The 25,887-nt window shown below is 39.5% G+C and overlaps 3 protein-coding genes and 2 long non-coding RNA genes across 7 annotated transcripts in view; 2 read left to right on the top strand and 3 right to left on the bottom strand.

The window, feature by feature from the left end:
* Positions 1-582: 582 nt before the first annotated feature.
* On the bottom strand, positions 583-9,439 carry sugp1 (SURP and G patch domain containing 1). 2 transcript variants are annotated; one of them, XM_028021301.1, is made up of 14 exons: positions 9,303-9,439; positions 7,954-8,122; positions 7,720-7,823; positions 7,257-7,505; positions 6,975-7,098; positions 6,776-6,876; positions 5,927-6,050; positions 5,488-5,813; positions 5,291-5,397; positions 4,328-4,505; positions 4,104-4,210; positions 2,328-2,473; positions 1,794-1,923; positions 583-1,097 (listed from the first exon to the last, which is right to left on the bottom strand). In XM_028021301.1, exons 1-14 carry the CDS (start codon positions 9,319-9,321, stop codon positions 1,071-1,073), a joined length of 1,911 nt encoding a protein of 636 aa, XP_027877102.1. In that variant the 5' UTR covers positions 9,322-9,439; the 3' UTR covers positions 583-1,070. The 2 variants fall into 2 exon arrangements, with proteins under 2 accessions (XP_027877102.1, XP_027877101.1); XM_028021300.1 differs by lacking the exon at positions 9,303-9,439 and having other exon boundaries at positions 7,954-8,171.
* Positions 9,440-9,885: 446 nt separating this feature from the next.
* Positions 9,886-19,886, top strand: rnf126 (ring finger protein 126). 2 transcript variants are annotated; one of them, XM_028020995.1, is made up of 9 exons: positions 9,886-10,041; positions 15,620-15,678; positions 15,760-15,820; positions 15,900-16,138; positions 17,248-17,316; positions 17,418-17,487; positions 17,740-17,833; positions 18,033-18,148; positions 18,750-19,886. In XM_028020995.1, exons 1-9 carry the CDS (start codon positions 9,967-9,969, stop codon positions 18,903-18,905), a joined length of 939 nt encoding a protein of 312 aa, XP_027876796.1. In that variant the 5' UTR covers positions 9,886-9,966; the 3' UTR covers positions 18,906-19,886. The 2 variants fall into 2 exon arrangements, with proteins under 2 accessions (XP_027876796.1, XP_027876795.1); XM_028020994.1 differs by having other exon boundaries at positions 15,757-15,820.
* LOC114146706 (uncharacterized) lies at positions 11,495-12,617 on the bottom strand. Its single transcript, XR_003595946.1, has 2 exons — positions 11,801-12,617; positions 11,495-11,556 (listed from the first exon to the last, which is right to left on the bottom strand). It is a non-coding gene; the product is annotated as an uncharacterized LOC114146706 (long non-coding RNA).
* On the bottom strand, positions 14,649-15,131 carry LOC114146707 (uncharacterized). The gene is made up of 2 exons (XR_003595947.1): positions 14,955-15,131; positions 14,649-14,710 (listed from the first exon to the last, which is right to left on the bottom strand). It is a non-coding gene; the product is annotated as an uncharacterized LOC114146707 (long non-coding RNA).
* A 3,901-nt stretch (positions 19,887-23,787) lies between the features above and the next one.
* The window catches only part of LOC114146704 (potassium/sodium hyperpolarization-activated cyclic nucleotide-gated channel 2), a 38,814-nt gene continuing 36,714 nt past the window's right edge, over positions 23,788-25,887 (top strand). Inside the window, exon 1 of the mRNA XM_028020993.1 lies at positions 23,788-25,006. Within this exon, the coding sequence (XP_027876794.1) occupies positions 23,838-25,006 (1,169 nt within the window). The 5' untranslated portion in view covers positions 23,788-23,837. The remainder of the gene's footprint in view (positions 25,007-25,887) is intronic.

The raw sequence follows: 25,887 nt of genomic DNA, 5'->3' as shown, positions 1-25,887 counted from the left end.
TATAAATAATGTTCAACGTGACATTTTTTCTTTTGCTAAATCAAGAATGAAACCAGAATTTTATTGTTTTAGGTAACACCCCTTGAACGCTGTCCTATCTTTTATGAGATGTTTCATATCTAATCAGAGACAAACCTGCTGATTAAATGAAAATAACCATTTTAAAATGTATTCAGCCATTTTGATTTATGAGTGACAAATTAAAATACTAGCTGCATGCCATCAGTTTGAGCAATTTTATGATCTCTCCTGTGTCTGATTGATGATGTGGCCAAAAAGTAGCTCTTGCTTAGCTGGGACCTCTTGAGTTATATTTATCCCATGTAAACCTCTCTAGGGAATGGCAAACTGAAGGTCTGATTTCACTGATCTGTCACTGTCCCTACCGCTGGTTTCTCCAGTCAACACCGCTTACTGACGCAGTCATCCAGTACCAGAAATAAAGAGTTACACAGGCACTTGAACACCAGTGCACAGAACAAATTGTTTTCCCCCAAACATAAAAAATGAGTACGTCAAATTTGTTTCTAGACAAACACATACAGCAATTGGAAATCAAAAAGTATTTTCCAGAGCTTTATATTTCAGGTAAGGTTTTTTTTATTTTTATTATTGTGAACAATGGAAGTTATGATACATTGTAATGATTGCGGCACAACCTCACTCAATGTGAGAACTTATACAGAAGACCGTGAACTTATACAAAATTTTTATTTAGCTGAGGGCGCACAGATCCAGAAGAAAGCCAGAAAATACAGGATTGAAATACTGATGAAAACCAGATGAACTTCTTCATATATTTTATCATGTTACACAAATTCATCGCGAAGTAACAGACAAATTAGCAAATGTTTATAGAAACCTGATAGTTTAGTGTAATACACAACATTTCCTAACAATCTTTTTCAACATTTGAGATGTTCTCTTTTTTTTTCTTTGACAGACAAGTACGCAAAAATTTCTACTGTCAAACACTTTTCATTTTGCAACCAACCGTATGAGCAGCGGATGCACAAACTATCCTTTCGTTACAATAAAATGACTCGCATAAACAGAAACAGTCCTCTATATCAGTAATATGGCCTCCGTGGATTATTCTGCAAATAAAAGACAGTAGATCACATTAGGATATCACAGCAGAAATACAATGTACAAACTATAACTACAAAAGTGACTATATACACACAGAACCTTGTAAAAGTTCTGGTTCTAACATTAAACCAGAAACTTCAGTATAGTTTTTAGGATTTTAATGACAGAATGAAATAAACTACTGCATTAGGTATAAAGTAGAAGCTAAAGCACACATGATATTCTATTTATTTCAAAAATAATAAAAAAAGTGTTTTGTAAATTTATATTTAGTAGAAAGCTCCAGTAGAGTTTTTTACTATTCTGCTGTTGTAGTATGAAATGTTTTATACAAATAATTTTGAAAAAATATGTCATGCATTCTGTATTCAGCCTCTCTGACTCATTACGTCATAGAACCAGTGTTTTGGGATTTGCTTCCACCATCTTTACACAACTATATTAGTTCAGTCACACATAGCATTTAGATGTCAGAAAGTTAACTACTTATGATCTTAACTGACCAGAAGCATCTTCTTATGTGCTACTTTTTGTCGATCCATTGCATGAAATCCAATAAAATGCGTTAAAAGTTTGTGTTTACAACATGACAAAATGTGGAGAAGTTCAAAGTGTATCAATAGTAGCACAAATAAATTAGTAGAATTAAACAAACACTGTTTGCACAATTCAACTTCGTTAAAATGTGAAAAACTTATTACCAGGGGATTGGGCCTGAAGCGGTAGGCAAGCATCATCCTCTTTCTGAAAGCGTCATACTCATCATCACCTTTCGATAGCTCAGCTGGACGATCGACTCCAAACCCTGCACCGTTCATGGCGGTAGTTCCTCTGGAGCGGGACGGAGAGAAAAACACAAAATCACTTTGTGGTTCATGACTGAGCAAAATACTGGTGTTTTATCTAGAAAGTGAATGTAAAAATGTATGTAAATAATAATAATAACTGAATTAATAATTAATAATATCTAGTTTAACCTGTGCCTTAACTGATGAGAATTGCTGCATTGCAGTTTTAAAACTGTGAAATAAATATTTTAAAATATAAGTTTGATTTGTGTTGTGTGTTATCTTTCAAGTTCTGAAACCCAGATAAAAATTATTTTTATATTCATATTCCACTCCTGCAATATAAGCACTACATTAAATGAATGTATGGACATAATGTACATAGAAGGAAATTTTCTTCTTTTTTGTTACTATAAGAGCAAAACTTAAAGAGTCAGAACGACTCACTTGTTAACAGGAGCTTTGATTCCTTGTCCTTCACTGCCAAGGCCTTCTCCCTCCTTCCAGCCCATTTTCATGAGCATTCGGAAACCAAGATTCTCCACCGTCAACTTAAACTCTTTATATTCTGAGTAGTCGGGGTCCCGGCCTTCCTGCAAGTCAATATTACAAAGTTGTTTAAGTATCCGAGACATACTGTATATCCGACACAGTTAAAATTTGATCCTGATGTTTTTATTGTCTGCCCAGGAGATTATGCATGTCCACCTTGTCTCACGCATCTTGATTTTTTAAATGATAACTGGATTTACTTCCACAGCAGCAGGTGTTTAAATCTCACATGGATGCAGACATTACACTTAACCCAAACCCAATCCAAACGAGGAGAAGCAGCATTCAGCATCTATGCACCACAAATTTGGAACAAACTTCCAGAAAACTGTAAAACAGCTGAAACACTGACTTCCTTTAAATCTCGACTAAGCACCCACCTGTTTAGGATTGTATTTGAAACGCAATCAATTACCAATTTAATGATGGAACTTTACTTAATGTCATATTTTGATTGTTGATTCTATGTTGCATTGTGTTTCTGTGTTTGATATGATGTAAAGCACTTTGAAATGCCTTGTTGCTGAAATGTGCTATACAAATAAAATTTGATTGATTGATTGATAGAAAACAACAAACATCAGTTGCTAGGGTTACCAAAAACTTTAAGATACAGCCATTTCAAACGGATCCATTGACAGGTTTTCAATAATCTTTCTAATTGGATTTATTTATTGTTACTAGAAAGTCCCAAAAATGCCCCTTTAGACCTGCATTAGGGCCAAATGTTTTTATATACCGGTAATTAATATTAGTTAATTTTGTTCATATCTATATTTATGCTGTTGACAGAAATGTAGAATGACAAAGATGTGCTGAAGGTTGGTCTTATTCAGGTTCCATTTCATACATACAGTCATATTCTTCCCACTTCAAATTTTTACCAAATGTATAAAAAAAACCAAGTATATGTTTTCAAATAATATAAAATAATATATACTCCTTGCAGTTTCAAACCCAGGAAACAATTGTTCTTTGTTAGAAATTAATTAAGTTAATTCTGCTTTCAAAGAAATGTACTTGTTGCAACATCCTTCCTACCGCTCTTTCAAGCTGATATTATTTGTACAAATGTTCCTGTTGGTCCTGTAGTAGTTGTAGTACATTATGGCGCACTAAAGTTTATTACAGGACAAGCCTCTTGCCCAGTGCTGTACTCTGTACTCTTTGGATAACTGGCCTTCATTGTTCACACAAACTGTTTCTCCAATACACACAAAAGAAAAAAACACTTTTCTTTCCATTTCCACTTGAAAAAATCTACTATTAAGCCAGAAGGTGGAAGATTTCAAACATATTTTAAGGCCCTGGAGCAAAAATAACTGGATATTGAAATTTTTATTTGTAGGGTTTCTTCTCTTTACTTGATACTTTTAGATATCATTTTTATCCATTGTGTTGACTATTCTATTTCAAAATATCACTTTTCAGGTTAGTTGAAAATGATGCAAGCTTAAACCTGTGAGACTTCCTCAAAAAGAGCAAGATGATAATGATTGATAATCAACTGATATCACTGTGACCAGACATTTAACATGAAATAATTTCAAAGAGTCATCACTGTCATCTGGTAAATCCCAACAAATGACATACTAAGGTTTATGAATTTGATTACTCTTTATAGATCTTTCTCATAATACTAAAAACAAATGAAAAGAAAGTAGAACAAACCTTGAGAGCCTTGAAGGTCTCCATGAATTTTTCCAGCTCCTCAGGGGGAAGGAAGTCTCCAATGAAATGTTTCCCTTTCCCCATTTCTGTCAGAGACTCCGCCCACTCTGGAATTGAAGAAAAAAAAAAAGAAATTAGTCATATAAAAATGGTAATGAAATCTTCATAAGTGATCGCCGAGATTACAATGCACAGCAACATTTTATTGGATTTCTCTGGCTTACCACGCGTCTTCTCCATCTCCATCTTTCTCAGCTGATGCTCCCAGGTACCGTCATCCTGGTCCAGTTCTTCATCACTGTCATACTCATGTTGGTGATCTCTAATGGCTTTCTCCCACAACTTCTGCATGTCTGCCATTGCACGTTTGTGCTTCATGATCATTTCATACATCTCTTGCATCTGTGTGGTAAAGAGGGGGATGAGGGTTTAGTAAAAACTAAAATGATGAGCTCTAAATGGTTATGGCTGCTAAATGCTTCTCTATTAGTAAAAAATAAAACAATAACATAGGGTAAGATTTATGTAGCGCTGTTTGAACAGACACACCAAGACTTTCAGCTCAATCTTTTCCAATAAGGGAATACAAAGACATTTAGTCAAAGTTAGCAATATTCAGTGTCAGAAGGTTTTAAAATTAAGGAGACATAAAGTCATGAGTATTTAATTTCCACAATATGTCTGCTGCCCTCAAGAAACCAATAGAGTCTTTATTCAACTATTGTCTATAATGCAACATGCTGGCTTTTGAAATGATGGCAGCCTTTTGGGAATCTCAGCATTAAAATCAATATTCTATAGAGAAAATAGATAAATACTGTTGTTTTAGTAATCCTAGCTGTAATAATCAATAATGTAAGACGCTACAGTACAATAGAGCAATACGGCCATACTTAAAAACAATAAAAAATGAAATTACAAGAGTAAACTCTTAGGAAAATTAAGTCAAAATATTACCAGAATAAAATTGTAACATTGTGACTTAATTCTGGTAATAGTAGAACTTTTTTCTTGTTTTATTTTCATATGATTTTATTCTCATAATTTAATTTTTTTAATTTTCTAAGGTCAGTTTAAACTCCACTATAATTTTACCCTTGTTTCACAATTTACTTTTTTTATTATACAAAATTATAAATATAAAAAACATGCTAAAAAATATCACAATGACATATGCAACCGTCTACCTCTTGTTGTTCCTTGATTTGCCTCTTCTGGTCCTCAGACAGCTCAGTCACTCCAACCAAACCAAGGGGTTTTCCCTTCTTATAACCAAGTCCACTCAGCTCTTGAGCTGAAAGAGACCATACAGCAAATATTCACAAAATATAATGTACATATACAGCATTAAAAACAATGCAACTGAATTAAGCAAACAGTTTACCAGATAAGGAGGGTGTGTTGGGATCTGGGACATTAATATCTTGGGGAATAACAATTGGTGGAACTGGCAACTGCACTTTGTCTTCTTCAGACCCCCATCTGCTCTTCCTCTTTCGTTTGACAGGAGGCATTTCTGACTCCTCATGTTGAGCCACTGATGTGCTGGTCAGCTGTGGAGAGCGTACAGGTAATGAAGACACAACTGGACGCTGGACTTCTGTCCTGGAGTCTGCTGGTGACGGTGAAGAGCGCTGAGATGCAGAATGGTACTCTTGTAGTTTCTTTCTGTAGAGAAAGTAGGCTGGACTTTGCTGGTGGAATAAAAAGCTGGAGAATGGAGATGAGAAAAACATTCTTGTTAGATCTGAAAGGAAGAAATAGTACAAAAAAAAAAAGACAGAAAATGAATTTGAAAACAAGTAATAGAAACACAAACGAACCTGAATGCGGGATTTTCTCTGTTGCGTTCAATGGCGATGGCTTCAACCTCGGGGCCACCCTCCGCCACAAACCGGGCCAGATTTTCAATGATTTCCTGGGTTTCCACGTCCACTGGGGGGGAGACTTTAAGCAGCCTATTAGTACTGGGACTCAATTCACACTCTACTACTGTACCGTACTCAACTGGCCCTCACTCAGCACCAGTCTAGAGCTAATAGGGAATAAGAAGAGGAAAAGGGAGGAGGAGCAAGGATGGACAGGGCTGGTGAATGGGGAAATCTTTGGATGTGAGGCTTTTAGCACAATAAATAAACAAATTAACCCAAATGAGACTACTCTAATATTCTATTTATATGTATAATGTTTTGCAAAGTTAGCTATAGAAGACAAACGTTTTGTACAAATACCGTTTGCACGGTATTTGTACTGACAAGAGATTATGTATTTCTAGATTCAAGTACAATTAGAAAATATATTTAATTTCAAATAACTGAGACCACCGTAAGTGACATTTTAACAAGAAAACATTAATTTATTTCAAGATTTTTCAAGCATCTTTACAAAGTGTACCAGTGAATGTGGCTAGCACAATAAAGATTCAATTAAATGATTTGAATCTGCTACAAGACTGTTGATAACTGCTAACAACGGAGAACAGACTTTGACATTTTACAGCCGACTCAGCTTTTAAGAAATGGCATCTCTTCTAAAGCTGCTTGAGAATTATTTAATGTTCTATCTAATAATCTAATAATAGCACAGTCTGTGTGCCCTAAATGTCTGTTTGAAAAAATTTATATAAAACAGATAAAAGTAAATAGAAGGTGAAAAATAAATTGAACTTTTACCATTTTCTGATTTATTCTCAAGTTTCTGCAAATTGTTCTTCAAAACTGCAACTTTGTGTTTGAAGTAGAGATACTCCAAGCTGCTTTTATCAAATAAGAACCTGGAAGGCAAGAAGAATAATGAATTCTTATGAGTATAAAAAAACAAATGGAAATGCAATCTGTGTTAAATGAATCTGACCGAGATATTAAAACCTACGAGAACATAGGATCATCTTTGTAGTCCTCCATTGCCTTCTTCTCCAGCTCAGGTCCTCCTTCTGCCACGAAAGAGGCCATCTTGTTGATAATGAGTCTGGTGTCTGAATCCACTGGGGGAGAAACTTTAAGCAGGCTATGAGTATATTTACTCAAAAGGCACATATGACAATATGCCAGACACAAGGCAACTGTTCCACTGGAGTACGCAAAGCAACCATTGAACTGTCCAAGGCACGGAGTGGTCCACAGTCAGATTTATAAGATACAGGCCTTGAATTACCTTTCATCTCTAAGAACCTGGAGTAATCAGTCTCCTCTTCCTCATCGTCATCATCAGGAGAGGAAAACACGCTAGGCCTTTGGCTGAGAACTGGGTTCTTCTTGGGCTGGGCGTAGCTCTTGAACTGACTGAGCATTTTGCTAACTTTAACCCCGGGCCGCTGGCCGACCAAAGCGCTTTTTTTCTGCAAAGTGTTTCCCGATGAAGATGGACCTGAACTTAAAGGAGCCTTGGAGTCGCTGGTGGAATCTAGAAAGTGTAAAATGAAAACTTAATTTATTCTGGCATCTATCACATATCCAATAATTGTTATTTTTTAATGACTCTCATGAATAAGTTAAAACAACCATATAAAGCATTTCTCATACTTGGCTACTATCTAATGTAACAACATTAGACCACCAAGCAGAAGTGAAAGAATGTGTAATTTCAATAAGGAAACAATGCAAATGAAAAAACTTACCTGAAGTATTGTTTGTTTTTTCTTTTTGCATCTTCATGAACTGCTGTAAGAAGCTTCCATCATTTGCAAATTTATTTGAAGAAGGTCCCTGAGGGATGGGTAAACTACAGGAATAAGAAAACAAATCTCTTAATTTACTCAAAGATCACGAGAATAAAACAATTTCCCCAGAAAACACACTAATATATTTAAAAATATTTAATGTCAATCCCAGCTTTGCAGATGTTTGACTACCTTGGAGGCAGGGACTTGCTTGCTGTCTGAGCATTCAGTTTTGCTTGCTCTGCCATTCTTTCTTCAATCTCCTTTTTCTTCTGAGCGATCAGTTTCTCTTGGCGAAGAATATTCATGTTCATTTTGTTTTTTTGCTGCTGACCTGGTTTGGACATCCACCCTCCTCGTCCTAAGACACATTTGAAAGCACAACATCCAACCATAAAAAGTTGATCAGTTGATTTTCTGATCAGGACTAATTACTATGAAGTTTACAAATTACCTAATCCATTTATTGGTCATTGATAATACAATTCGGGTAACTCAAAGGAACCCGAAAAATTGCTACATAGGGATATTTCAACAAGATAAAACTGTTTGTTTCCCTTTATTACTCATTAATTCAGAGCACAAACTCCTCATCGCACATCACATTGAACACACCATCTCCCTGCTGAAACCACAGAAGGTTATCTTTAAAAGTCTGTGACAAGATTAGAAAATTGCTATTCGCATACGCTATTATTTGGGCTACTTTGCAATGACGAATCTACAAAAATGTCAGTCTCTACATGTGCTAAGTTGGAAGACTTGCAGCTATTAATGGAGCGAAATGCCGCTATTTAAAGCATTGGCATGGTGGCCGGGATGTCAAAAATAAAATGCACACTACATTTTTCATACATTTATGAATAAAAATGTGAAAATTATCAACATTTTTTCTGCCTCTTAACAAGTACACACTACTTTGTGTCGATCTGGCACTCAAAATCCCCACATGTAAAAAAGGGGTTAAAAATGGCTAAGTGCTACTGTGAATAAGAACATTAAAGGAAGTCTAATATTTAGCCTTTTTAAGGACTCAAAACCCAGTCATATCCATATTTTGAAAAATATCAGATTGTAAAGCATTCTGTTTACTTAGTTATATTAGTATCTCTTGGGGAACATGAGGTTAAGAGTATTTAATGTTAATATATTCTCTATTAATACGTATCTAGAGTTGTTAAATGCGGAAGCCAATATATACGTTTACATAATTGTGAATATGGTATACAGTAGCTTTGTATACTCTGAAGTGACACGGTGCATACAAATAGACTAGAGTGCTGAAACCAAGGATCTTAAGATAATTATTTGCCGATAGAAATAGCAACTGATATGCATTTCATTTATAAAGAAATCTTCGTTGACTTAATTGGTGTAATGTAATAGCTAGTTAGTTCACCTGTCAGCTAGTTAACACTGGCTGACCACTGTCTCAAATACGACATAAGCTAGGTAATTGCAAAACTAGCCGACCAATTTGTTTCGTCGGGCAGCGCAACTAGCATATTTATTTTTATATTGCAGATACACTGAATCATTACCTCCATCGCCAGACTCCATGGTCGTAGCTAGAGGATAAATATACAAAGAAAACGGGAAAAAAATTGCAGAGAACGAGGCCTCCAGCTCTCCACAGTAGCAGCTAACGGACTGACGCTAACGTCAATTAAAACGCCACTTCCGGTCTGTGTTTTTCAAATTAAAAGCACAGCCGAGTCTGCTCAAGCGCTGTTCAACACAAAACTTTATGACAAAATAGTATTTGTACATACACTTTATTATTATTGCTAATAATAATAATAATAATATGAGATTGAGATTGGTAGGAAAACCCCACAAACTGTGAGAAAGCGCACTACAGATCTTAATATGTCATTGTGTATGATGCAGGGGAAAACCTATTAGCTAAGAGTCATGAGGACAGAAAGACTCAGTTCCTTCAGACTGAAACAAAAAAATTTAAAAATGTTCTTGTCAAATTGAAAAGCAATTGTATAGTTGGAAAATTTGAAAGGAATATTTGTATGGAGCGTTTTTTATTTTCTTTGGTCAACACGAAACCGGAAGTTTTTTGGTAATATTTACACACTTTACATTACATTCTCTAGTGCTGCTGTTTCCTTTTCCTGTCGCTAAAGCAAACGCCAGGCTCTAGTGTCCCTTGCTGCTATCCGTCCGTACAGTAGCACTCACCCAATACTAGAAATGGCCGAAGCCCCTCCACGGCCCAGCCGGTTTTTTTGTCACCGGTGTTCAGCAGAGATCTCGCCCCGTCTACCGGTAAGAATCACTGACACATATTTAGCCTTTGAGAAGGGTGGTCAATCATGTTTGAACTGGTCTGGATACAGGTGTAGCTCTCACAGAGCCTCGTTGAGTATCTGCTGCGGTTAAAGCCCCGTCGGTTCAGCTAACCCTTCAGGGCAGCAGTGGAGTGTCAGTGTCAGTAACAAACTTTAAGGATAAACTCCGGTTACAACCGAGCGTTTTGGAGGTGTATTTTCAGCGGTACTGTCAAATGAAGACTCAGCTAAAAAGAAGAAACCGTTACTGCCCGACGGATTTAATAATGGTAGAACACCATCAGGCTAACTGAGGTCAACTTGTTTGGATAAAATAAGTTATCCCATACATATATATATATATATATATATATATAGTATTATTATTCAGTCATTATTGCTGTTGTTCCAGCAGCTTGCCCCAGCTGTTTGTTGTCAGGCTATTCATTGGAAGCTTCTTGAATGTTACAGTAACATTTACTTTCTAATCAGTCTGCCGTTCGGCTCTTTGTTAGGAAATCAAACCGTTTAGATTTGTCTTACAAAAGTATTCACATCCTTAAAAATGTCTCTTTTTTCATGTTTTTTTTTTATTATAATTTTTTTTCCACATCACAACTAAATATTTAAGTGTATTTTATTGGAATTTTAAGTGATGGGCCAACACAAAGTAATGGACAATTGTCAAGTGGAAAGAAATGGATTTTCTTTCTTTCCTTCTTTTTTCTCTTTCTTTATTTTACAAATAAAAATATGAATAGTTTATTGTCATATGTGTGCAGCTTCAATTACAGTGGAGGGAATTGGTTTCATAAGTAATTTAATTGCTGACTAGAGCTCACCTTTGTGCAATCTAAGCTCAGTTTAAATGTAACTGTTCAGGAAAGGCCTCAAAGATTGGTTAGAGAATATTATTGACTTTAAACAGTGTAATGACGACATCAGATCGGTCAGTAATAAAGTTATTATGATGTTTAAATTAGGATTAAGTTGTAAAATAATATTACTAGCTTTAGGCATCTTGTGGAGCACTTGTTAAAATAATAACACAAAAAAGAGCATGGCTTATCACCCTGAGCACAACATGTCTATAGTGAAACAGTGTTGGTGTAACAGGTGGCATCAATGAGTCTCAGAAGTCGTTCAGGTGGGTCTCAACCAGATATTTTATTTTATTTTTTTTCTGGGGGAAGAAGGGAAAACAAATGAACAACCTCCTCAACTCCTTCTCCCTGCACTCCGACTCCACAACAGCGCAGAACAACGCTCTGCTAACATTTTTTTCTCTCAGACTTAACAAAAGTTAACAAAAAAAGAAATCTTCTCACAAAAATAGTAAACTAAAAACAAGAGGAGAAAACCGCCACCTGGTGGCCACAACAACACAATACAGTGGGACAGAGTTAAATAAACAGAGATAAAGAGTATAAATAAAAAATAAAAAAACATACCTGGGGGAAGAAGGGAAAACAAATGAACAACCTCCTCAACTCCTTCTCCCTGCACTCCGACTCTAAAAATGTGGAAATAAAAACAATGTTCAACCGGGCTGTGCTGGACTAGCACCGGTCGTTCGCGCCAAAATAAAAAGGAAATTATAATAAAACTGTTTATGAAAAAAACCACAATGACGGTCAAAACTGCAAAATAACACACTAACAAACAATAATAAACAGCATATGGTAAAGACCTCAACATGAACAACATCCATACAGAAAAATAAACATATCTCAGCAGCTAACTTTCCTCTGACTTACCCACAGCAGCGCAGAACAACGCTCTGAGGGAAAAGGGGGGGCAGAGGAGCTACGAGGGCTGGGATAGACTACGGAAGCCCAGGAAACACAAACGAGGCGGAGAGCAGAAGGGCGACCCCCGCAGGCAAAAACAACGAAATAAATAAAAATAACTGAATAAGATAAAATTCACAAATTCACAATATAAAATGAATAACAAATAATAATTTACAAAGAAACACATTTGTAACTCTGTTACACTCACCCCCACTGAATTTTATCGAACACGAGCATCAACCACACAGTATACATCATCGGAAATAACATAAATCACAGATCACCTGGGGTCAGCATTAAGAACACAGACAACTAACGTATCCCATAAGGATGAAGTGGTATGAGGGTAGCGCTTATCCCCCAATCCATCAACTGCCCACAGGGTGCCTTGTACACCCCACAAAACCCCAACACACAGTGTAGTACAGGCTCATCACACAATACAAAATGAAAATATCATGTCCAGACAAAACAAAAAAACGTCAGACCCAAGAAGATTATAGTTTAGCTGGCGAAGAAATCAATCAGGAAAGGCCTGGAACATTGATTTGCAAACAGCTGTAACATCGAACTTGTTCTGAACGACATCCTGCCTGGACATAGTCTGTATGAGCCTGTTCACAGGTTTGACTAGGCGACCAAATCTGGACCTAACTTCCGTCTGTGCAGTATAGTCATCACAGTGCACAGTTGAGGTCTGGTCAACAGTATGCAGAATGTCAGAAGCACCATCTGTATGGCCCACAATACGAACGCTGGGATCTGGGTCCCTTACATCCACCGGGACAGCAGTCAAGGCAGCAGAGTCACCTCCCACAGATTGACCTGTCGTGTAGCTCACGGGCAAAACTGAGCAGTGTTTGGGACTGGAGGTCATACTCTGTAAGTCAGCTACCTCCCCCACTGATGAATTCGGCTCAGACAGCTGTGTTATCCATTCAATGGTTCTCCTCTCGGAATCCATAGGCGTCGGATCAGGCGAAGGGTTCACCACCCCTTCCAGAACACCAGGTAAGTCCCCAACACTGCCACAATCAAAGCCAGCACTTGTCTCATGCATGGTGTTGTTGTAGCTCTCATGCAACATTTCCTCCTCTCCTCCAAAGTCATCTGCTTCTGGGACTGAGGATGCATTAGCAGAGAGTGAGAAGCCTCTCCTCTGATTGCTGAATATGTTGTGTAACAACTGGCACTGAGTCTTTGTTTCTAGTATCCTGGAGACCACCCTGATAGGAAGCTGCTGGAGACTGGCACGAAGAATGATGCTGAGATTGGAGAAAGGAGGGTGAAAGTAATGAGCTAGGAGGAGAGTAACAAGGCCCATAAGCTGCCAGACCAGGTGACACCGGGGTAGGCAGCTCTGGGCTGATGGCAGCAACCTGGCTTCTTAGCTGTGGAACACCAGATGCTCTGCTAGCTGCCCTCAACTCTCTCTGGTAGTCATCAATCCTTAACTGAACATCACGTGAAGTCCACTCACGAGCTGGCTTGCACTTCAAAATGCAGGATAACTCCGGGTCAGGGCAGTGTTTGACGAACATGAGAGCCACTTCATCATTCATGCTTTCCGTCTGTTTCCCACGCTTACGCTGACCCTCAAGAGCTAAGTCTGCTGCCTTGTTTAGTCTTATCCAATAATCAACCGGGTTCTCCCTGTGTCTGGGCAGAGTAGCATAGAAATCGGCGAGGGGGAGGCATGATGGGGTTTCACTGAAGTAATGGAGAAGAACATCATATATCAGTTCAGGATTCTTTGTAACATCAAGTGAAGGATCACTGCGCAATGCAATCTGCACCACATCCTTTGCCTTGCCCATTAAGTGGCACATGATCTCCTCTCCTTGACCACAGGTAGGTATGTCTTGTTTTCTGAGGTGCATTCTAGTCAAGTCAATCCAGTCACGGATTGAACATTTGTCAGTGTGGTCACCTCTGTATGTCTGAAGTACCCTATCAGGTCTAACATGGACTGTCAAATGAGATGGGTCATGTCTGTCACTGTCACCACGTGAGTTCTGAGTGACACAAGAAGGCTGAGGTTCACTGTTCATATTTACAACACCAGCTGACATTAGTTTAGAAACAATTGATTCACCAATTTGTGCACCTAACTGGCCAACCATGTCTGTAAGGTGATGAAGGGCATCAACATCACTGCAGGGTGTGGAAGTAGGGGGATTCTCCCTCATGAACCCATCAATAGCAGTACAACTTTGGCTCTGACCTAGCCCTGATTCTGCACTAGCATCATATGTGAGTTTTGAATGTCCTACATCTCCACTGTCAGCAGTACGGCTGAACCACACACCCCGACCTTTAGGTAATTTAGGAGTAGTAAACTGATCCATCTCTGATACACCAGTTACCTGACCACAAAAGGATCCCGAACTGCAGATCAGGACAGGTGCACAGCAACCACGGCGAAGAGCGTCGAGCTGATCTGTAGATCCAAAGGGTCACGGCACCAGTGTAACAGGTGGCATCAATGAGTCTCAGAAGTCGTTCAGGTGGGTCTCAACCAGATATTTTATTTTATTTTTTTTCTGGGGGAAGAAGGGAAAACAAATGAACAACCTCCTCAACTCCTTCTCCCTGCACTCCGACTCCACAACAGCGCAGAACAACGCTCTGCTAACATTTTTTTCTCTCAGACTTAACAAAAGTTAACAAAAAAAGAAATCTTCTCACAAAAATAGTAAACTAAAAACAAGAGGAGAAAACCGCCACCTGGTGGCCACAACAACACAATACAGTGGGACAGAGTTAAATAAACAGAGATAAAGAGTATAAATTAAAAATAAAAAAAACATACCTGGGGGAAGAAGGGAAAACAAGTGAACAACCTCCTCAACTCCTTCTCCCTGCACTCCGACTCTAAAAATGTGGAAATAAAAACAATGTTCAACCGAGCTGTGCTGGACTAGCACCGGTCGTTCGCGCCAAAATAAAAAGGAAATTATAATAAAACTGTTTATGAAAAAAACCACAATGACGGTCAAAACTGCAAAATAACACACTAACAAACAATAATAAACAGCATATGGTAAAGACCTCAACATGAACAACATCCATACAGAAAAATAAACATATCTCAGCAGCTAACTTTCCTCTGACTTACCCACAGCAGCGCAGAACAACGCTCTGAGGGAAAAGGGGGGGCAGAGGAGCTACGAGGGCTGGGATAGACTACGGAAGCCCAGGAAACACAAACGAGGCGGAGAGCAGAAGGGCGACCCCCGCAGGCAAAAACAACAAAATAAATAAAAATAACTGAATAAGATAAAATTCACAAATTCACAATATAAAATGAATAACAAATAATAATTTACAAAGAAACACATTTGTAACTCTGTTACATTGGCAGCATCATGTTGTGGGAATTCTTGTATTCAGTAGAGTTGGAGGAGCTCGAATGAGCTAAATCCAGATGGTTCAGATCCAGGCATATTTAGGTGTTCGAATGGTCTAGTCAAATCCAGGTCAAAATCTAATTGAGAATCTCTGCAAGACCAGAAAATGATGTACATTGATGCTCTCCATCCAGTCTCTCCATGCTTTATTTTATTTTGCACAGAACATGTGCAAGGCAGGTAGAAACGTACCACGAAAGATATTTAGATTTTTATTTGTAGGTGTTTATTAACAGGCAAAAATCACCATCATGTCAGCTTTTCAATATGATCTTGACGGTTTTATTATGTTGTCCTTTCCTGTCTAGAAACGTTACTAGCTTGTGGAAGAATGCTTGGCAATAAATTCAGTTTTTCTGATTCTTATTCGTAGGACTACACATGCCCACGCTGTGAATCTGGTTTCATTGAGGAACTACCCGAAGAACCAAGGCAAGGATTTGTATTTATCTTACGAACTGTGTCAGTTTGATCTCTAAATGTCTGAGTCTTATTTTCTGTGTTTTCTAGCAGTTCTGAAAATGGGTGTGCGTCCACGTCCTCTGCCAGTGATCAGAATCGCTCCAGCTTTGAGGTCAGTACGACAGTAAACCCAGTACAAGGAGAACACGTTGTTGCACACTGACTTTACTCTTTTAATTGTGTGATAATAGAACATGGATCAACATCATTTATTCACATTTCCATCGGGGTACGGCCCATTCGCCCTTGGGATTTTCGACGAAAACTTTGACCTTCGATCGAGATTATCCACAGAGGACAACCGGGAGGCAGAGAACAGGCGAGAAAGGGAAATGGCTTCACGGCAGCGATACAGTGCGAGGCAGCCGCGGGGTCGTCACGTGCCACGCCGGCAGGGTTCGCGGCACGAAGGAGTGCCCACATTGGAGGGGTGAGACATCTTAAATTGAAATTTTTCTTAAAATTTTCAACACAAGTATTCATCTTTGATATTCATTTTTTTTTGCTTTCATTCTAGTAATAAACCAGATCACAATTCCCAAGCGACTTTTATTCAGAAGCAGACCTGGGTGCACCCAAAATCTGCTTTTAATCAGTTTAGTAAATTTAACATAATGTAGCAAACATTTCTACATTGTAAGTAATGCACTCTTGTTCTTGTTTCTGAGAGCAGACTCTTTATATGTCTTGGATCTACAGCATTTTGCAGATCTCTTTCCCCCTAGAAATTACAGCGTAACTTGTTTCACTAAAATATTGCATCTGTAGTTTATTGTTGAACTGACAAAGCAAATGACAAACAACAACATTCTTTTGACTTGATGATTTTGGTTCATCTGGCTGCTATGGTTATTTCAGAAATTACCCTTTTAGAAAATAAAACAGTCCCATTTGTGTTTGAAAACAGCAGTCTAGATTAAAACTTGGAAACAAAACTGTATATTCTTGTACAAAACATTTTTTTATTGTACACAGTACCTTGTAGTAAATTTTTTTCTTGTCACTACTACAAACATCAGTATATGTAATAAGGAGTATATATGATAGACCCACACAATAAGAAATAAGAAATAGGTTACATTGTTTTAAACAACTAAAGGCAGTGAGTTGCATAAATTTTAAGTAGGGATATTTGGGTAAAAGGGGTTGAGTATAGATGTTTGCCACACTTTCCAGATTTTGATTTGTGAAATATTTTGAATAGCCTTCCTCTTCACAATTTTGCATTACTTTCTGTTGGTCTATCACTTAAAGTACATTGAAATTTATGGTCTTAATGTAACAGTCTCTGCAGAACTTCAGCGATATGAATATTTAGCAAAACGCTGCATAGAATAAGATGACATTTTCTGCTGGCTTTAAGATCGACCATAGCTTTAAGGAACACACAGACTGGTGTACATTTTTTATTCTTTGTATGTTGTGAATTGCCAGTAAATGGTTCAAAATGAAGTAACTCTGGACACTCACTCTGCCATTACATGTTATCAAGAGTGTGATGATAAATAAATTAATGCTTTTTGTCTTTTCTTTGATTAGAATCATCCAGCAGCTCGTTAATGGAATCATAGCACCTGCAGCCATGCCAAATACCGGGATGGGACCATGGTAGGGTTCAAGAAGTCACTTGTGAGATTGTTAATAAAAATGTGTTATTGTACAGTGTGAGTGATTGAACATTTTTACAGGACTGTATTGTTGTTTTGCAGGGGTATGCTACATTCCAATCCAATGGACTATGCCTGGGGGGCTAATGGACTGGATGCTATCATTACACAGGTTTAATATTATCTACTCATTCTTCTGACTGCAGATAAAAATATTTTAGATTTCAAATATTCAGTGAACAATTTCACAGTGCAGATTAACCCGAGCCACTAAAAGCACCCACAAAAGAAGCAGTTTATTTATTTATAGCATTTGTTAAAAATTTCACCCATGCATTTGTCATGTACGAAAGCAAAACATGTTTTCATGCAAATTTCTCCTCGGTCTGTAACTATGAAAATGTTTCTGTTTTTTGCTTTGCAGTTATTAAACCAGTTTGAAAACACCGGTCCTCCGCCAGCTGACAAAGAAAGAATAAAGAGTTTACCGACCATTTCCATTACACAAGAACACGTTGGTAAGTTCCTTTTACACCCTGGTGTTGTTGTTTGAACTCAAGAGAAGCTTTAGTTTAGTGATGTGTAGCAAAGCTCAATACACTGTTAGCCTGAATGCACAGAATCGGTCTGACAGCTTTTTCTCTTTGCAGCTTTTTTCTGTGACTCTGCATTGCAAATATACACAGACAGATGGTATGTGGCTTTGTGTTTGTCCAGGTGCTGGGTTGGAGTGTCCTGTCTGCAAAGAAGACTACAGTGTTGACGAGAGTGTTAGGCAGCTACCGTGCAATCATTTGTTTCACAATGATTGTATAGTTCCATGGCTGGAGCAGGTATGGATATTTAATAGCGCTGCTTTTAACTTAATTTCAAATCATACTGTTGCTGATATCATTAGTTACAACAGTCGGCGTATCTGTGTCTATTTAGGCTGAAGTTATTTATTAAAGAGCCCGTGCAGTGACAAGTTAATATATGGCTTATATGTATTTAAAGAAAATATTAGTGATGCATCTGGTTTTGATCGAATTCCAAACAAAACTCAAAACCTCCCGCTGTGGATGAATTGAAACAATTCTGCAGTGAAAAATGGTCCAAAATGGAAAGTTAAAGAATAGTTCCATATTATCACCAATGCTTGATTCCAGTTGATGCTGCATAGGCTGGCAAAACAATTTTTTAGATTAAGTGGGTAAATACTTTTTCTCATTATGCCAAATTGGTTCAGATCTTTTTAGCTCTTTTAATAAATAAGCCATGATTTAAGCATTTACTCTGGTAATCTTGGTTTGGTATTTATTTGATGGCCTAAAACATTTAATCAAAAGGACCAAAAACAGAAGGAGGCAAATGCCTTTTCACAGCACTATGCATAGATATGTAAAGTATTAATGGTGATGACTGAGTGACATTTTTGATTCTTTTCTCTTCCAGCATGACACATGTCCCGTGTGCAGGAAGAGTCTTAGCGGTCAGAACACGGCCACAGACCCACCGGTGTTATCAGGAATCAACTTCTCTCCACCTTCCTCCTCATCCTCTTCCTCTCCAAGCTCACCTAGCAATGAAAATGCAGGGAGCAACTCATAGGCTTCCCCCTGCCCCCATGTCCTCCTTCACATCTGATGGCACCCCGCTGAGACCCACCAGCTCCTCTCTGCAGCTGAGACCACAACAGTTTTATGTCTCAATTCTCGGGGACAAGAACTTTGACTTTTAGTCTTCATTCCACCCCTCTGTGCCGAACAGACGCTGGGTCCAACCCCTGCTGCTATTGTTACTTAGTGTATGAGGAGTGAAAGAGGAATGTGAAATAAATTAGAGGTGGGTTTGTGACCTGATCAGAAGCAGTATAGAACCAGAGTGGACTGGGTTTTATTTTATTTTATTTTATTTTTTTGGTGGGAAATGTCCTCGTCATACGGCGGGTACACATTTTAGATAAAAAAAAAAGAAAAAAAAGAAAGAAAAAACCATCAACAAAATGCTCTTTTTAAAACAAAACATTGCCAGTGGTGGTGGACTGACTCTTTAGATGCTCAGATTGAAAATCCTCTAAAAAAAATAATATGTCAACCACTTGCATCTAATTGATTAAGCAACCCAAGCCTCTTGGGGAAAAATGAGGCCGTGTGTCTGATTTTAATTTATTTGCTTCTTTATTTTGCACAGGATTTTGTCTGAGGGTGAGAATGTGAATCTGGATCAAGTTACTGTACAGAAAAGGCAAAAAAAGAAGTCCCATAACGTTAATTATGCAGGATGGTTCCCCCCCATTTTCTTTTATTATGGTCCATTTGAGAAGAGCTCACTCATGTGTTTGCTATATCTTGACGGTAGGGATGGTTGCAGCTTAGCAGTGGACACAACTTTTATTTTTGTAGTGGAAAAAAAAATTACAAACTTGTGCATTCACTGAAACACAACGTACGCAATGTTAGTTATTAAAAAGAAAAGCAAATGGCATGGGATTATTTTACCTCTATGGAACTGGCCAAATGAATTTCACATAAGTGTTATTTTATTTGCTAAATTTTTGTACAGTCACAATAAAGTGCTAAAAACAACCAATTCCAGACTCCCCATTGTTGATGCATAAATAAATAATGTTACTGACATCAGAGAAGATTAAATTACTCAAATTTTGATGTTCAAAAAATGTTGCCTCATTTAGAGAGATGTTTAACAAACTTCAAATTCATTTATATATATGAAAAAAGTATATATATATATATATATATTTCTTTTTTTCTCTGGCTTACTCATCCAGAATTACATTAGCACGTCATCCCTAAGGCATTCATATCTTTCCCTCCTTGTATTTGCATAACCACAAGCATCAATAAATTTAGTAGGAATTGCATATAATAGACTAACAAAGCCATGCATTAATACAGACCTCTGTAGGAGATATTTCCCGCCTTCAGCCATCACTATCTAATGTAACTCTTTCAATAACTTTGAATTAATTGAGTTCCAACAACATTTAATTTCCCTTTGGGATCAAAGTATTTTTTTTTTTAATTTGAATTGAATTTAAGTGACTAAAGTGGAATGAAAATGACACGTGAGTTCAAAACATCTTAATAAAAAGCACTCCACCAAGGATGGTTGGAGAACATTAGTGAACTGCTTGATGAAGATCGTCTATTTGAAAAAACATCATGTATTCATTAGACGCTCAGACTAAGGCTGAGAATTTAGGGTTGATTAACATCCAGGTGGAGGATGAGTCACCGGATCAACCTGTGAGGGCTTTCATGTTTTAAATGACCAGGTACAACTAATTGCATTTTATTGCCGAAGCTTTCAAAGTGCCACTAGATGAGGTGTTGGCACATTCTTCAGTTGCAAAAAGCTGTGTGGTTGGATTTGGTGACTTGTTTCCACGGCCATGACGGAGAGAAGTATTAGGAAGTATTGAGTAGTTAAAGGGAAGTTCAGTGAGTTTTATGACTGTGGTTAAAAAGTTTAATGTAGAAGTCTATTCCCTTCTTTGTTTTTGGGACATTTTGGGACCAACAAGGTCATCACTTCATCTTCCTTATTTAGGTGAACATACTTCACTATGATCAATGAATGAACCTTATTAGGATGTGTCTCCACCTGTGTATCAAAGCAACATGTTTCTAGGCCAGCAGCTCCACCTGCTTGCTTTATTCTGCCATCGGTCTTTGGCTATCTTTCAGTCATTTGTTGTTAACTATGAGAGTTAGTGTGACTTTAGGTAACTAGGCAATACAACAAATCCCAGTGCAGCAACATGCTACTGACTAATTAGGCAAAGAGAAGCGGGAAGAACAGGTGGGTAGAAACAAATAAACCAAAAAAAAGAAGAACAGAGATGAAGCTCAGGACTTCCCAGGGCCGATTTAAAATAAAAAATAAAGGTGAACTGAAATATGAAGCAGAGAATGCTGTTTTGCAAATCTGTTTACTGGCTTTGGCGATATTTTTTCTTTATAAATGTTAAGTGCCGGTGTTGGCGATCACAACAGTTTTTCTAAAGTCTCTAAAATTAAATCTGGGTCCAAAATTAGAGTAGATCAAAACTAGATCAGAGAAAACAGGCTAAACACTTTATCTCCGCTCTATGAGACCACTCGATTATCATGGCCTAGATGTGTAAGAACGGTGTGCTGCGGTTCCTCCGGCTTTGGCTTTCGACACATGTGCTTTCAAAATGTGGGAGAGGAGATCCCGCTCAGTCTACTGTACTGTTTAAAACCAGCTTGATAACTTCTTATAGTGAGGGAAGGAAAGGTTCACTCAACTACAGCTTTTCTAATTTATAACTCACCTGTCACGAGGTAAATCTGTTTTCAGGTAGATCATATGCATCTGACAACGAGGAGATTCAACATTTGTGTGTTTGGAAACTGCTCTGCTTTTGGATGGGCTGAACTGAAATGGAAATATATTTATAAAGTATTCATAAATAACTAGAATATTTCGCAGTTGTCACAATAAACTCACCAGATGTTATGTAATGAGACTTTATGTGACTGTCCAGCATAAAGTAGTTCATAACTGCGAAGTGAAAGGTGGCGGCATCAGAGCCAGTGACTTCCAAAAAGCTGATAAAGGGAGTCGGGTCTGTTGTGAGGACTGCTCCAGAACCTCTGAAGATCAATGTAGGACACTTCATAAAATGAAGAACATAATGCTGTGGTGGCGCAGCGGGTTAGCACGCCCCACGTTTGGAGGCCTTAGACCTGCGGACGTTGCGGGTTCGACTCCTGGTCCTGACGACCTCTGCCGCATGTCCTCCTTCAAAAAATGGCGCCGGCTCAGCTGGCTGCCTGCAGACACAGCTCCTGTTGTGTGCTGTAACTGCGAAATAATTTCCCTGCTGGGATGAATAAAGTATTATTATTATTATAACAGGCAACCCTGGACATCTTCTTCACAATGCTGTGATGCAACAACAGAGTGTCTTCAGTAAAAGGATGCTTACAGATCTGCTGCAACACAGACTCCAACAGACCAGTCCCAACCTCAGCCATCACAATCTAAAACGACTCTTTGTAGTTTGACTTGCAAAATCATTTAATTCCCCTTTGGAATTAACAAATCATCATGTTTAGGAACATTGCCGTGTTATTGTTCTGTCATTTAAAGTGTCTTGCAAGCAGGTGTTGCTCTAACCCAACATGTCGTGACAAACTGCAGTTTGGGTCTATTGCGGTTGCTTTCTGCATCCGATTCCTTCTCATCATTCTTCCATAAGGTCAGATTCTGCAGCGTATAAATAGGAGTTTTCCTGTTGTTCTTCTCCTGAGTTGCCATGGGCCTCTTAACTGCTTCTCTGTTCCACCTTTGTTTGGATGTTTACCATTCAATTCTACTTTAACTTAGCTTGTTATCTCTGTGTTTGTTTTCTCCCCGTCTTGATGATGGTGCCTGTTTGATGATGTTCTCCAACAAACCTCCGAGACGTCGCCAGAACCGCTGGATTTAAATTGAGATGAAATCAGATGGACTCTATTTATGCATTAGGTTGCTTTTTGTTTCACTAGATTATATTTTGAGGGGAAAAGAGTAAAGTGAGGATGACATGAATGCATATAACACTTTGCAGAATTACTTTAGGGGAAAAAAATAGAATGTTTTTCCTTCCAATACTTCATGAAATTTCATAAAACAAATATTGGAGTTTGTTGTTGTAACAGGATCAAATGGGGAAAAGCCTTTGCAGGGCTATATACTGTAGTTGATAGGGACAAATCTTGTAAGCACAATTTTCAGTAGTTAATGAACATTCTGGTGATCAGCAATGCCACTGCAATATCTCCCAACAAAAAAAAAAAAAAAAAGAAAAGCCTAATATGGATGACAAAAGCCCAGCATTAAGTTCAATGGCTTGATCTGTATCCTGAGTGAACTTCAGTAATGAACTGCAGAAACAATTTACAAATACAGATGCAAGTTTTGCTTTAATTTATCGGATTTTTCAGGCCGCCAAACCCTCAATGATTTGACCTTCTCCTTACGCTTCTGCTTGTGACCATCTGCTTTGGGTCAGAATAGAGAGATGTAGCCCCTAGAGGGCGCTAAACACATGCCTGGGGTACCATCGACCAAAGGAAATTGCTATAGTCAAAAACGGGGGTAAAAAAACGAGTTAATGTGAACGTTTATTAACACGTTTTGATTCAGCGGTTTTTTGTTAGCTGGTTATATGTTGGAATGTATTCAGGTCATTCTTTCAGGTTCGCATTCAATCTTTAAGTGAGCTGGAAACCTCCTTTAAAGTTCGGTGATCTGTGCAGGATCTACCTGTAGTTCTAATTAGTCTAGATTTCGGTAAACGGCTCGTTTAGAATGGTGCTTTGTGGACAGGTGACCGAGGGGAGAAGTGCAATAGTTTGAAAAAAAAAAAGAAGAAAGAAGTCACGTCCATCCCTCCCTCTCTTAGTCCCTCCTTTCTCCCACTGTCCCTTTTCTTCTGCAACCCCCCCCCCCCCGCTGGCTGGCCTTTCTCAAAGATAATTGGAGGCAAAACTCGATACGCTCAATGTCATGGACAGGAATGAGGTCTCACCGGCGTCTGCTGCCACCGTGAAAAAGAAGGCGGTGGGCGGCAGCGGGTGCAGCCGCATCAGCGCACCCAAGGCAGCCCCATCCAAATGCTCCAGAAGCCCCGGCGGACAGAATTGCTTGAACCCCGGCGCAGCCAGCGGTAGCCAGCCCGGATTGACCAGCGACGTCGTGATGGATGAGACGGAGGAAGGAGAAGAGGAGTCCAGGTTTCAGCATCCGCGGCTGCGCCGAGCCGGGGGGAGCGGCAGCAGCGGAGGTGGTGGAGGAGGAGGAGGCGGCAGTATCAGGATGAAGAACTTTATGCCAGGAGGGGGAGCCGCGTCCTCGGCTTTCAGAAGAAACTCCAACAAGGAGCTCTGCCTTACGCACACAGAGGACATTCCCTCCGCCTCACGGCCCACTGCTGCCTCCAGAGCGACCGAGACACCCTGTCCGGGCGATGCTGCCCAACGCGGCGAGACCTGCGGAGCGTCTGGGGCGGAGGCGTCGGAATCTGCGGTCGGGGTAGAGGTTTCCAACGCGACAGCGGGTGATGGTCGCAGCGGAGTCGCTCCAGCATCCAGCATGAAATGCAACAAAAACGGAGAATGCAGAAGGGACTCGGGTACCGGGAGCCTGCGCTCAATAATCCCCAAGCAGGAGAAGCAGACAGCGGGATCCGGGAGAGCCGAGGACGGAGGCGCTGCCAAGCGGGGAGCCTGTAACTCGACCACCGCCAGTATGGACGGCTCGATCACGCCAGGCGGGTCTCTAACCGGAGGGCAAGGAGGGGAGAGCGCCAACCCGGGCGCCACCCCCGTGTCCAGCGGTGTGCCCGAGAAAAAGGACTCCAAGGTGTCCTTCTCCAACGCGCCGAGCCGGAAAGCCTCCTCCTCGCTGCACGGCCCGACCCAGACTCAGACCCAGCAGCCGAGGAACTCTGTAACTTTCCAGAAACAGGAGGATGGACCGCCGATTGTGGCCGCCGAGGATGCAGAACCTCGGGGCAGCCAAGCCAGCTTCATGCAGCGGCAGTTCAGTAGCATGCTGCAGCCTGGAGTTAACAAATTCTCCCTGCGCATGTATGGCAGTCAGAAAGCAGTCGAGAAGGAGCAGGAGAGGGTAAAATCAGCTGGAAACTGGATTATACACCCTTATAGCGATTTCAGGTAAGAGACGGGGCTGCCATTGGTTGAAGCGATGAGAGGCCCGCAAAGGTCCTCATCTACAACTTACTTTACACCTGAGTGCAGTGGAAGCGCAGGAAACACATGCATTGTTACCGTCCAGCGCTACCTGCGGCTGATTTGGCATTTCAAACGTATCTGCATACAATTTACCAAAGAGACGCCGCAACAGCACATACCCCCCACCACCCCACGAAACAACCTGTTGTCAGGCACTTTAGCGAAGAGTGTCCTCTCAAGGTTGTAAACAAATCCTGTTGCAGTCGGAACAATAGCTTGTCTGGGGTGTTTTCGCAAGCCAGGCCTGCTATTACATCTCGACTTTTCACAGCCCGACGCTCACACACATTCATCAAAGAAGGCAGCGCTCCGACGAGATTTATTGCTCATCACGCAAAAAAAAAAAAAAAAAAAAAAATGTCTTTATTGCAATAAGAAGGCGGCTAATGATCGCGGTAACATCGGCTCTGCGACAGGAGCCGTGCTGACAGGATGTAGGGTAGATGGGAGTGCATGCATGTGTCTACGCGATGCACTCAGTAACGGAATGTCACCTTGAGCCAAGAGTGCGAAAAAAAAAAAAAAAAAAACCCAAGCGTGCTCGCTGGAGACAGATCCGCCCGAATGACTCCGGGATCCTGCCGTTTATCGATGGATGCGCCCTGTTTGACTTGCGGAGAACCCCGTCTGGAGATCCAGCGGCTATTTCGTTATTCAAATATATATATATATATATATATATATATATATATATATATATATATATATATATATATATATATATATATATATATATATATATTTTGGATAGAAAGAGCGCTCTGTGTGATTAACGTCCTCCCGTGAAAGCGTTTTATTTGATG

This window comes from Xiphophorus couchianus, chromosome 6 (genome assembly GCF_001444195.1).
Source record: "Xiphophorus couchianus chromosome 6, X_couchianus-1.0, whole genome shotgun sequence".
NCBI lineage: Eukaryota > Metazoa > Chordata > Actinopteri > Cyprinodontiformes > Poeciliidae > Xiphophorus > Xiphophorus couchianus.
This window is presented reverse-complemented; position numbering and strand designations above follow the sequence as displayed.

Coding starts and splice junctions, on each gene's coding strand:
- rnf126 (XM_028020994.1), top strand. CDS start 9,967: ATGGCCGAAGCCCCTCCACGGCCCAGCCGGTTTTTTTGTCACCGGTGT. Junction 17,488..17,739: donor TGGATGCTATCATTACACAG/GTTTAATATTAT, acceptor TTTGCTTTGCAG/TTATTAAACCAGTTTGAAAA. Junction 18,149..18,749: donor TAGTTCCATGGCTGGAGCAG/GTATGGATATTT, acceptor TTTCTCTTCCAG/CATGACACATGTCCCGTGTG.
- sugp1 (XM_028021300.1), bottom strand. CDS start 8,156: ATGGTTGGATGTTGTGCTTTCAAATGTGTCTTAGGACGAGGAGGGTGG. Junction 7,824..7,953: donor AGCAAGTCCCTGCCTCCAAG/GTAGTCAAACAT, acceptor TTATTCCTGTAG/TTTACCCATCCCTCAGGGAC. Junction 1,098..1,793: donor GCTTCAGGCCCAATCCCCTG/GTAATAAGTTTT, acceptor TTTTATTTGCAG/AATAATCCACGGAGGCCATA.